A 13,598-nucleotide genomic window follows, 5' to 3' on the forward strand; every position below is an offset into this window, starting at 1 on the left:
TTTTGTTATAAAAATATCCAAAAATCACTTGAAGAGTGTGATATATTTCCTGCAGTTATGACTTACAATATCCCAAAAGTTCCCAAAGATTTTTAATTTCAGAGAAATTCCAATTTTAAATAATGGTTCGTCCATGTTCACTTGTCGCCTGTCAATGGCGTAATATCCGCGCTATCCCTGGTTTCCGCTCTTACTGCCATAGTAACCATGGCGACAGGCGTGGACTGCGTTATGTCTAGCGGCACGCTCACACTGTTGTTGTTTCGTTCAAAAATTATGGACCATGGCAAGCAGACTTTGGGACAAAAGGAAAACTAAAACGAGGATCAATATCAGCGTTGCGTTTTCGAGATGCCGAGAGCTCCAAGTCCGTGACAAACTTCGACTTGACAGCCGCCACTCTTGCATGTAGGCTACTTTATTAGACAGACGAGCAAATGTACATAAAACTAATCAATATTATATAGCTCAACATGATGAAATTTTAGAATTAGGGTTGGGCCGATAGACGATGTCATCCATCGCGATGGCTGACAGACACTCCCTCTAATGGTGCGTTCACACCGGACGCGAATAGCGCGTCAGGCGCGAGTGATTTCAATGTTAAGTCAATGCAAAGACGCGTTACGCGCGTAAAAAATTCCTGCGGCGCGAATGAGGCGTAGAGCGCGGCGCGGTAGACGCGAATTCGCCTCATTCGCGCGTCAAGTTCGCGCGAATGGCGCGAATTAAGCGGCTGGCGCGTTAAGCGCGTTACGCGCGAATGATTTAGTTAGTGCTATTTGTGCATTCACGCTTTTGACGCGAATTCGCGTCTGCCGCCCGAGTTGAAAAATCTGAACTTCTGCGTCAATTCGCGCCGCGTTAACCAATCCGGAGCCTAGCTGCATGCTGCTGTCATGTGGTGAAGTATCTGGAGGCTTCAATAAATTATTTTGTAATATGACTGGTTCTAATGCACAACAGAGCAAATATTTTATCACATAAAACTTGATTTCGATATATGAGACATATTCATTTTGTATTGAATGCTATTTATTCCATATCTAGATATATGAAATATTATTAATGTAAAGACAACCAACATACTGCATAAGTTCGTGTCTGGACAGTGTTGTTCGAGAGAGAGAGAAAAATCACAGGACAGATTAATCACTTTTGGAGGCTGGCTCCATTTATCATCAAAACAAAAATAAATGACAGATTAGGTGGATGAGGGCGAGGGTGCTCCTCGCTCCGATGCAGGACAACAGGTCATCAAGCTGGGCGCGGGACAGGCGGAAGTACCGCTGAAAGCCGCCGTCATCCAGGCGCAGCTCCTGGAGCGAGCCAATGGTGAAACTCGCCACACTGGGTTCGCCTTCGAAGGGTCTGGTGGACACAAATACGGCGACGATTACCCCTACGCCGCCGTTCTGCTCTCCAGAGCAAATACAGAGGGGTGACTCTCCGATGAATGCTCGATCAACATAAAAAAGATGGCCGCCAACGGGTTTCGATTCTGACGCGCGTGACGCGCGTAAATTTCGCTTCAAACTTTTGTTTTTACGCGCGTCAGTTTCTCTCTTGACACGCGAATTAACACAAAGTGGTCAAGCGTCAAACTAGACGCGGTAGACGCGAATTTGACGCGCTATTCGCGTCCGGTGTGAACGCACAGTAAGAATAGAGTAAACCTTATAGTTACACTGTGCATCTGATATGAATATAACACCGGCAAATATATTTGAATGGATTGTTATTGCTGCTTCCATATTGTGTATTTTACAAACTATAAAATGTATAGTTTTGCTATAAATTACATGTATTTAAATTTATGAAACCTAAAATAAACATTGTGTGGACACTGAATAGTTGTGATATGACAAGCGCTGAGTGCGTCCGTCTTTGGCTCAGCGCCAGCATATAGCGCGAAAGCACAGTTTGAATTTGGCAGTTATGTCACGTCACTGCACATTCGCCCCCCTCCTCGCCGCTCTCACAGAACGCACAGGCCAGCTGCTGCAGAGCGTGCCGAAAATATCTAGTGGAAAATGAGAATGTTACGTTACTCAATAAACTCCTAATTACTGCTTATTAATAGTTAGTAAGTTGTTAAATTTAGGTATTGGGTAGGATTAAGGGATGTAGAATATGATCATGCAGAATAAGGCATTTATGTGCTTTATAAGTACTAATACAGCCAATGTCCTAGTTATATACATGCTAATAAGCAACTAGTTAATAGTGAGAATTGGACCCTAAACTAAAGTGTTACCAAAACTATTTATATGTATTTAAAATATTTTTAGATGTTTTACAAACAGAGACTAAAAGTGGAAAATGTTATGTCCTTTTACATGTTTTTACTGCAAATTAAAGAATATATTGAATAAACAAATTCCAGTGGAATTCTCATAAAATTTCCATGTGACCACTTTGATGCGTCTTTAAAGGACTAAAAGAGCTCAGTGTGGTTTCTCTGTCCAAAAACAAATGAAGAAACCTGATTGTTGGCACAAAAAAACTTGGTGCTTTTGAATAGAAACTCCCTCTAAAGCAGAAGAACACACACATTGACAAGAAGATACTAAAATGTGTTTCGTGCTACAATAAACTCCTACAGCATAGAAGAAGTTACAGAGATTCCTATCTGACAGCGGGAAAGTGAGGTCTTTGAGTTCATTGCTTGGTGTGTCCCACAAAATGAACTCATGTCCTGGAGTGTTCTAGTGTCCTAATGTGGCCTCTTTTCTTCTCTTTCTTCCTAATCCCTGTCTGCAGATCCATCAGGAGAAACATATGGGGAGCATATGTGTCTAGTCACATTCTTCAGCAGACCTGACCCACCACAGACCCAGGCAACAATTGACCTGTACCAACAAGAGGGGGCAACATGCTCCCCATTCAGTTAACCAGAGTTGTCAGCAATGACTCAACTCGACACAGAAAAGACAGCCTGTCTCCTATTCTACTCTCTTCAACATTATTTCAACCAGAATAATGCATATGAAAGAGCAAAAGACTGAGGCCTATTATCTTTTACGTTACTTAATTCAATAATTAATTCAGCTGTGAACCATAACCATTTTCATAGAGAGAGAGAGAGAGAGAGAGATTGAGTTCTATCTATTATGTATATAAAGAGTTTTTTTAATATATATATTTTTGAAGAGTTAGTTACTCAAAAAGGAAAATTCTGCCATTTACTCACCCTCATGAATGCCGCTTCAGCTTGTACGACCTTTTCCCTTAAAACTGACAATAACAATGAATGGGTAGGCTACTCGATATTTCACGCATCAAATATTGGGTTCAAATGACGTACTTCTTTTAAACCGATGTTACGTTTTCTGGAGCCACTTTTGTGACGACAATTCTGAATATTGGCATGTCTTTAGCACTGATAATCTTCCGCTTGTTTGACTGACTCGAGAACCGGATCAAATGATTTGTGAACAAATCGTTCAGACTTGTTTTGTCAACTGTCAACTGTCAACAACCTGTCTGCTGTAGTACAATAAAAATGCCAGGAATTTACAGGATTAAAGAGTATTACCTATTTTACCTATCAGCACAGATAAAACCAACAAGTATCAAAAAAAACTCTACAGCATTATCTATTCATTGTGCATTGCATTGTAGAAATGTAGTATGATGTTATTTGTTAACAGTAATTTTGTTAAGAGTAATTACTGTAAACTGACAGTAAAGCAAAGCCTTTTTTACAGTACAATTGTAAAAACTTGACAAAAATTGCCAGTAAGTGTACCTAAATTGTTGGTTAAAATGTACCTAAAACTTTACTATGCTTTGAAAGCACTGATAGCTACTGTTAACATACATCTAGATTTACAGACACAGATTAGCCATTAGCCCATTTCCTGTGAGGACACTGTGTATAAGTGTGTCTAATATTCATTTACGTAACACTCAAACTCATACTAATACACAAAGAACAAAAAACAGATTCTTAATGAATTTTTTCATGTATTCACACCTTTATATACAATTATGGCTTCATATAACAGCTACAATTTTCCTTTTGTTAACTGAAAATCAATTCTTCATCGCTGTTTAATTACATTACAATATGATCAGGCACTTCCTCCATGTAGAATAGTCTAAAAAAAGCATGTGGTTCTGACAAGGACTGTACGATGAGCTTTCCCACTGGAGGCGATTGTACATTAGAAACATATGTACAATCGGCTACAGTGGAAACACATCTCCCCATCTCAATTAGGTCACGTCAGACAACAACATTAGAATCAGCAGATACAAAAAACTTCACTAACACATTTGAGACAAATTCAAATTAGAGTCAAAACAAATGACATTTGTGATTATTAAATAAGACAAAGTGAAAGCTATTTACATGTCAAAAGATCCACACAAAGACCAAAAAAAAAAAACCTTTACTGTCAGTGATACTTAAAAACATATACAGGTATGATCAGATAACAAAGACACAAACAAACAAAAGCATACTTTTAATACGTACACTAAATTAAAATTGCTATAAAATGCAGATAGTTGTTTTATATCTGTTAAAAATATATACGTTTAAAATATTCTTTCTAATTTACAAACCTTCATGGTAAACCTCACTGTTTGTTGAAAATTTCGAAGCATTAAATATTTTGTAGATGTACAGTTTCATCGAATGTGTATGTACGACACGAGAACACAAAAAAAGTCTTAAATTACATTAAATTATTATATAATTTCTGTCAAATACATACATTGAGAAACATTTTAAGGAGGCCTTTAGCCTGACACCCTCAGACAGACATAAAATTAATCTAAATTAAATGTGACCTCCGGTAACCTTCACTGAGGATTCTAGAATCTTAGCATAGCTAATTTTAGATTTGTTCAATTTTGCCATTATGATGAACAAGTCATAAATATACATATAAATATCCAAGATGAAAAAAAAAAATCTTGTGCCAAGTAATGTAAATTTCAATGTTCCATTCCAAAGTTCAAGGATCCGTTTACTCCAAATATATCCAAGAAAGAAGAAATTTAATTATTATAAGAAAAATGTTTTCAAACATATGTTAAAAATTATTAATTTACATAGAAATTTTTGAATCATGAATATCATGAAGTTTTCTTGGGGTTATACTTTAGTTTCCATGTCATTAAAAAAATCAATGGCCGTTTAAGACTCTTTGCGATCATATATATATAATTCAGAAATTGATGAAAAATCATCACATACCTAAAAGCCAGTTTGAAAAGAGGGGAAGGCACAAAGTACAAATTATTTTATACAATGAAATAATTCATCCAGCAGTTTGAGAAAAACTATATTATATAAACAGCAACCAAGGCCACAATAAAGAATAGTTTTTTGACATTTAAAGGCTGGGAGGGATCTTCGAAGAGCATTCAAATTGACCAGTAAGAAGCTTAAAAGTGTACAAATATAAACATTTCATTTACCATCCTAATGGTACAACAAAAATATACATCTCTGTACAAAACGCATTTATTCAGCACCCTGAAATGACAATGATAACTGTAATGTGCACTATACCAGACATTACACAGCACTCCAGTTGACGTGACAAACTTCTGCCCTGAATTCATTTTAGTGACCTGCATTGCCAAACTGAGACCAACTAGACAAAAATATTTTTAAAAAAGTCATGTGAATCTGTGAGTGTTTAATGTGACCATTTATGATTAGCCAGCTTCAGTATTTACACTCTGACTAACCAAAAGCAAAAAAGCAGGTCATGATGATTCTCGACAATCATGGAGTCTACTGAAACAATGTACTGTAAATCAGTAAATAGTGACCATTCACTGGCCTCTGCTGATAGCCTGCAGAATTTCTGGCTGAGGTAAACGGTTCATGAGGTGTATGCACACACTTCAGAGAGAGCATATGGGAATAGTGACTAAAATGACACGTCAGCCACTTTTTCTCTTTATGAGATATATAAAGTTGCAATTCTGAGAATTAAATTCAGAATTTTGGAGAAATCAAGTTGCGATTTTGAATTGGGAGAAATAAAACCAGAACGGCAATATATTTAGATGCAGTTATGAGAAATAAATTCAGAATTGGGAGAATTCTGACATATACAATCACAACTAAGAGAAATTAGGTCGCATTTGTGAGAAATAGTCACAAATACCGGAAATAAAATAGTGCTAAGATGGGATCACAAAGGTTTATGCTTAAAAAAGTGGCAAATAAAAAATGTGTTTCTAATTGCTACTTTCATATTATTTTTACTTGTAATTATTTTATTTTACACTTTCAATTATTGAGTCATTGCAGATGGAAAGGAAAAAAAGTTCTAAATCTCTCTTGCACGTGTAGCCTTTTGAAATGACCGACAGCATTCAGTCTGCTTTAGTCAACTGTCAATTGACCTGCTATATGTCTATGACATATTTACACATATATTCACACACATTTGCTATGATTATGTCATATTTCAACTCAAAAACAGCTAATGTGTATGTGTTTGAATAAATTAACACGTTTATCCAGATACCCAGCTATGCGTGTTGGTCTTGACCCCGTGCGGGAAATTCTGTTGACACATGGGGTCGAAGTTGAAGTCCAGAGCATCGCCGTCCATGAGCGTGTCATGAAGGACGGTTTCCACGTCACACTCCAGCTGTTCGATCGACATGTCGTCCAAGTCACTGGGTAGCCGCTCTGGGTGGCTGTGATGGTGGTGAGGAACCGGTCCGAGCCTGTGAAAACCGTTGCCGTTGGTGTAACTCGGCATCCCGACCTCACCTCCGCCTCTTCCCAGCTGAACGTGATGAGGCAGGTGTGGTTGAGGCTTCATGTTACCGAGGCGAAGAGGATGACCGTGGGGCAACAGGGCACAGCCGTTCATGCCCATTGTTGGCGAGGGCAACTGGTGAAGCGATCGTGGGTGCGCGTGCAGGTGAGGATGTGCAATCATTTTGCCCTGTCCCATTTGTCCCTGACTAGCATAGCTGGGTAGCACCCTTCGTCCTTCACCAGAAACCACTGACTCTAAAGACTGCATCAGGTTCCCTCTCGGATCGGCATCTGCGGTCAGCAGCTCTTTGAGCATCCCTGCAGCACAGGTGTACTGACTAACAAAGGGTCCGTAGCCTCCTGGTTTACTGTCTGATAAAGTCGGTATGGCGATGGGACTCAGTCCGCCAACCCCGCCCTGCCCGTACAGGCACTTCCGGTAATCCTGCTGGACCTGGGGCTGAGGACCCATATTGGGGGAGTTGTAGGACGGGTACCCAGGGCTTCTCTGCATCATGGGCGAGGACAGCGCAGTCTGGGCATCTTGGCTGCCCTGGGTGTTATTTTTGGGTGAGATGAGGTTGAGGTTGTCTAAGAGATCGTTCATCATCACGTTGTCAGAACCGTGGTGACCCGCTACTTCGGACAGGCTGGGAAGAGGCCCACCCAGTTTGGTCCCTGGGTAGCCGATGTGGACCTCGCCGGGTTCGTCCTCCTCAGGTAGGAAGGTAGGTGAGCGACGGCCGCTGAGCGTGCTGGCGTCAGAGCTCGCGCGAGTACGAAAGGTAGTCCAGGGTTCAAAGTCATCATTGCTGTGCGAGTTGGGGCTGCCGAGCCATTTTGGGTACTGAGAACCAGGACTGTTAGAGCCACCATCCAGACCACCCTGCAATGACATCTATAGACACAAAACAAGAAACCATGAAAACCAACTGTATCACATTACTGCACAGATATATATATTACTAAAAAGTCACTCTTTCGCCGTGTCTACACTGGACGTGGCACAACTATTTATCATCTCAAAGAGTTTACTAACACAAGATTTGAGTTTGAGGCCACACATTATTTTAAACTGAACTTGATTAGATACAATTGAGTTTAAAATGTTTGGAAATAGTAATATAGTAAAGCATCTAATAAAGGCATGTACCACAATGGATATTTCCAGAGTCGACCGTTTTATTGATTAAAATGTGAACAATTCAGTTAAGGCATTGCAAAGTGACCCTCACATCCAGTGAAGACAAAATCAAGAGTTAAAATCAAAGACAAGACTTTTTTATTTAAGAATATAAACTTTACAAACGTATGAATAACTGAATAAATAACTGATTAGAGAAATGTCATGTTTAGTTATGCATGCTGTAGTTTAAACCAGCACATTCATATTTTAGCACACAGAGAATCTGCACTGAGTAAGATAGCAGAGATTGTTTTCTCCTCAAATGACCTTTTTCTTGGCCGCTCGTCCACGGCTCTTGGTGAACTTGCTGTTGTTGTCCATGGAAGTGGCCCTCCGGCGTGGAGACTTGCCACTCTTTCCCCCCTCAGGGTTCAGCATCCACCATGAGCTCTTCCCCGTTCCTTCATTCTGGACGCGAATGAAACGACTGTGCAGGGACAGATTGTGTCTGATTGAGTTCTGTCAGGGGGAGAGAGAACGAGATGGGAACATGAAAATCTTGAGTATAGATGTCTGACTGAAAACCAATCAAAATGAGTGGAAATGACCTGCAATCAACCAATGTCATTAAATCTTGCTTTGTGCTGTAAGACACAATGAAACACATTAAACCAGTCAAATTTTCCAGATAAAAGAAGTGACGTTTGATTGACAAAAGCCAATATTTTGACAGAAAAATTGCTGTGAGAGTGCTTGTGTGTGTTTTTGTCAAAGGTTTAGAGGTCAAAGGTATGCATTGATAAAACTTGAAGGATGACAGATATCAATCTTGTTATCTGTACCAATTCACACGCACCCAGTCACAGATTTAAACAAAATGTTTTGAATGAAAGACCAAAATGATAAAAAATGCTTTGATCATATACCAGGGGTGCCAATAATTTTGACCACAACTGTAGGTACAAACATTCTTTTCAGGGCCTTGCGATAAAGTAGAGGAATTGCCATTTAGCTAGCAGAGGAAATTTTTTATTAGTCATGTCCTTTTTGGAGACACACACTGAACTCTATGTATACACAGATATCCTGCGCTAATGATATTTTGTCTTCTTCTGTTTTTCCATTCACTCACTGACTAGACCTACACCTACTAAGAAACAGGAAGAGAGACTACCATAGTACTATAATACTAGAAAAAGCTTCAAATAATTTTGAAAGCTTAACTCTTATCATTGATAGCTTTGAAATGAAGGGCCATCTTTCGGGCCTGAACTGCTCGTTGAGTAGAGATGAACAGGAAAAGTGATATCAAGACAGATCTTCAAGTTTTGAGGATGCAGGTTGGTATGACAAACTCAATATTGTAACTGCAATTGATAACATGTTTCGTGTGGTACTTTGATGATCCCATGCATCATAATAATTAAAGTTTTTGATTCAAATTGATCATGTTTTGTAATTAATAAATGATGAAAAAAATTAAGTCTGATAATTTGCAGTTCAGGCCTAATAAAGCCAATCTAAGCTCATAGAAAACATTTTTCCCTCTACTCTACCTACATTTTTGCAAAACTCCAAAAATAAACCTACACATACAATTCTCTGCAGTTTCCAGCTGACGTGAACGCTAGAGGCAGTAAAACACTGGCAACTTTTCAAACATTACTTTTCAAATTATAATTACAGAGGAAGATTATCGATAAATAAAAATTAATTTTCGCACGGTTCCTTGCACAAAACTTTGTAAACTCAAAATACTTTTACCATAGTGTAAGATTCATAAACTAATACATTTTGACACTTGCATCACATAACCAACTCTGTGTGGCTTTTCTGATGTTGTAAACTTGCTTGGTAGCTCACCTGGTACAGCACTGCACTTGAGATGTGGAGCTAAAATGGTATGGTTGCTTCAGCAAATGTGTTTTTATCTCACATTTGCTTTTGTTAAGACTATTGGTTCGGTTTAGGGTAGGGGCTAGAGTAGGTGATACGTTATTTTTTTTACCACAATAGAGCATTAACCCTATTAGCAGCACTGATTGGACAATTCATTTCTGAACTGCCGTCATAGGGTGTGTTCACAGCTGTAGTCCGGTTCACTTGGTTCGGACCAAAAGAACAAAAAACATTTAGTTCTTGTCCGCTTTGTGTTCAGATTGGGGTTATTTTTATCACCGAACTTATTGATTGGTCAGCTTTTATGACGGATTGCGATGGAATAAGATTGAACTTACCAAACATCCAAAACAATGCTGTGTGGATAAATGCGCTCGTTGTACCTGCGTAGCCTACATATGATAGAATTTTGATCAGTTGAGAACTCGTGAAGAGAATATAAAATGTGAAAAGGAGTCAAAACAGCATAAGGAATCACTCCATCACACACATAGAGATCTGCTGCGAGAAGACGTGGTTCTGAAGCCTGTACCGCTGGGCAACATCACGACTATGACAAGAAAAAACAGTTATGCATAAGCATTTTGACCTTTTTAGGGTCTGATCTTCCTGTTCTTGTTTACTTAACATGTCTTTGGTCCATGTCCGTTCATATTACAGTTGCACCACACCAGAGTTCGTTTGGAAGCGGAACGAGACCCATCTTCTCAGGGGTTTTGGTCCGCTTGTTTGGTGCGCACCAGGTTTCGGGTGGCAGCGTTCACACTTTATCAAATGAAAAGCACTAACAGAGCGGTCACACAAGGGTTCGTTTTAATCTAAGCAAACATGTGAAGTCTGTGAACACACCCATACCGTCCAACATAATATCATTTTGCAGAAATGTTGCCACAGGCACATTTTTCCAATAAGCCTGGGCTGAATAAATATTAAAAATTAAAATAATAATAAATGGCTATAATTACTAAAATTTATCCTCCCAAATAAAAAAATAAGTACACTTAATCGAGGTATCTGCGTCTTGGTACTTGGCACGTAAAGTAAATGCGTGCTATCATTCATCATAATCCAACATTATAATCCTTTTTCAATTTTTTTTAAATAAATACAAGGCCTGTCTTAGTATAATTCAAGTAATGTACACAAGAGAAAACAGAAAAGAAAGGAAATAAGAACATTAAGCAGGTAATTGTAACTGCTACCTCTATCTTAAATGCAGACTACACGGCTCTACATGTAAAAACGCTTGGGATCTTTCAAAGGGAAAGAGTTTCTGGCTATATTCTTATTGATTATGTGTCTCTAAAACATTCAAAGGGACTAAGTCTTTGTGGAAAGATCAATACTTGACAGTTGAAGCAGTTTGACTGTACTGGTCAATGCGAAGTAGATTGTTATTATACCTGATGTATTAGTACATGTTAAGTAAAATATTTTATTGAAGAATGTCCTACAGGAAGTGACCAAATCAAGTGGCACTTTACTGGCGGGATCAACAGTCCCGTTTCCTGTGTAGCAGGAAGTAGATCGGTAGGAAGAGGGAAAACAGAGGCTCAAGCCACAGAGGGAGGTCAGCAGGAGGTCACCTCCAACCTTTGATCCTGAAGGTCATGACCTTAGAGGTCAAGTTAAGGGAAACACAGCTTCCACATCACAGAATCTGAGAAGAGGGTGGACTGCATTGATTTGAACAGAGTGAATGCAAAATACACAGGATCTTCTGTCTGGGTCATGAACACTCAAGTAATTACTAGAGGTCAACTGACCAGTTTAACGGGCCCTGCTAGGAAGAGGGGGAGAAAAAAAGAGTCGCGGAAACGATGCTGGGTGAGAGGAAAAGGAAGAGCTGGAGGAATAGAGATAAAATGAGAAAGAGCGGTACCACAACCAGTATGGAAAGTAAAGGGGTTAAGACAGAGGCAGGGAGTAGGGATTGAGTCAGGAGGAGTGTGTTGAGGTAGAGGCGGGGCAGCAGGAATGTTTTCCTGCTGAGAGGGATGGGGTCGATGAGTTCGCTGTGTGTGTGTGTGTGTGTGTGTGTGTGTGTGTGTGTGTGTGTGTGTGTGTGTAGAGGAGGACAGGCTCTACAGTAGTGCTGAGAGACCCTTGCCTACAGACACAGTGAGAGTAATAACGTATGGGGCTGTCTGGCGTCTGTATTCACTGTAACAGAACCTCCACAGCACAGCCTCGCTCCACCCGGAGACTGAGAGAGAGAGGGAAAGACTGACAGACACAGGAAAAATAGGGATGTATGGATATTAAAATTTTGTCTTATACTGATAGCTGATAATTATGTTCAGACTGATAATCATTAAAAGGGCTGATATAAAAATTCTATACAATTTTATATTATTTAAATGAATTAAAATGAAATTGAGAAAATGAGATTTGTTAAGATTACATTAAACAGTGTTATTAAATTATTAGTGATTTTAAGTGCTTTTAAGAACTTTAAATTGGCGCTGATAGCCTCGTGGAAAGCGCACCGACATATAGAGCCGTCAACCCGAGTTCGAGTCCCGGCTCACGGACCGTAAATATGCATGTTTTACAAATTAAAAAAAGCTGTTCTCAACTATAAAAACATATTTTTTTCTAAACTCATTTTTTTTTTAAACTCAGATTACCAAGTTTGCTGTACTCAAATAATAAATTGTCAAAATAGTACTTAGAATAATTCCACAGACAAAATGTTTTCTCTTTAAACTCTATACTCCATTCACTCCTCCTATAAAAAAAAGAAAGAAAGAAAGAAAGAAAGAAAGAAAGAAAGAAAGAAAGAAAGAAAGAAAGAAAGAAAGAAAGAAAGAAAGAAAGAAAGAAAGAAAGAATTTTATGCATGTTCCGGTGTACTCATGCATAAATTCATAAAGTCATATTAGCAGATCACATTCAGAGCACATGTGCACACACTTAGCACATGCACACCAGGCCTGGCGGCAGGATGTGAGTCACTACAGGAATGTGACGAGGAAGGTGTCACAGTTTTCTAATCAAACTGGAGATCACTTGTTCAAAAATAACAAAGACGCTGATGCCCGAACAGTAAAGGGTTCAGCTATGGTAGTTTATTTGCTCAATACCCTTAAAATAGATTCAAGCCAGCAGTTAGTCTTTGACTACTGATCTGAGGTCAGTTGAGTAATAGCCAGATCTGCATGATATCTGCTCCCCCAGAAATCAGAAAACGGCTCTTTAGATTTCTACAAACATTCAAAAACAGACACATTAATGTGTCAGTCCAGCTGTGTCTAGGATGTGAATCCTGTTGAATGCTCATGCAAATTATATTTGAGAGTTAAGACAAATTATCAAAAATGAATTTCATTTCATTTTGTTCCCCACACAGATCTACCTTATGGCTTCAAAGATTTGAAAAATAGAGCAAGTCATATGGATTACTGTTGGAATAATGAAAGAATTGTAATTTTGGGTGAATTAAACCTTTTTCTATAGATGTATCAAATTTCCCCTCCACAGTCCGTGTGAAAAAAATAGCAGGTCCTGTGGTGCCTAGCTCTGGTCTGGGATCAGCACATGTGACTTCTATATGTGGTGTGGGGCCTTCACCTCTCTCTAGTCCTCTTATCACAGGTATGCAAGCTGTTTGAAGGCTACACAATGACCTTTGGACTCAGATCTGGGATATCCCCAACTCATCTGAGACCATGAAGAAAAGTGTGCATTAAAATCCCCTTTAGGTAAGATTTGAGTCAACTGACGTGTGAGACGAAAAAACGTGGACCAATGCACCAATTTCTACACAGATGGGTGGGAAGTGTGCTCAGGTTTGTGCAAACTGAAACTCATCTAATTTCAGGCTGTTAC

At 39.1% G+C, this 13,598-nt stretch overlaps 1 protein-coding gene across 1 annotated transcript in view; it reads right to left on the minus strand.

Annotated features, from left to right (window-relative positions):
- Positions 1 to 4,022: 4,022 nt before the first annotated feature.
- foxo1b (forkhead box O1 b) overlaps positions 4,023 to 13,598 on the minus strand; it is a 35,437-nt gene continuing 25,861 nt past the window's right edge. Inside the window, exons 2-3 of the mRNA XM_077242390.1 lie at positions 8,196 to 8,387; positions 4,023 to 7,640 (exon numbers count right to left, since the gene is read on the minus strand). Of these exons, the coding sequence (XP_077098505.1) occupies positions 6,489 to 7,640; positions 8,196 to 8,387 (1,344 nt within the window). The 3' untranslated portion in view covers positions 4,023 to 6,488. The remainder of the gene's footprint in view (positions 7,641 to 8,195; positions 8,388 to 13,598) is intronic.

This window comes from Siphateles boraxobius, unplaced genomic scaffold (assembly GCF_051911475.1).
Source record: "Siphateles boraxobius isolate OS27281-9 unplaced genomic scaffold, OSU_SipBor_1 25, whole genome shotgun sequence".
Lineage (NCBI taxonomy): Eukaryota > Metazoa > Chordata > Actinopteri > Cypriniformes > Leuciscidae > Siphateles > Siphateles boraxobius.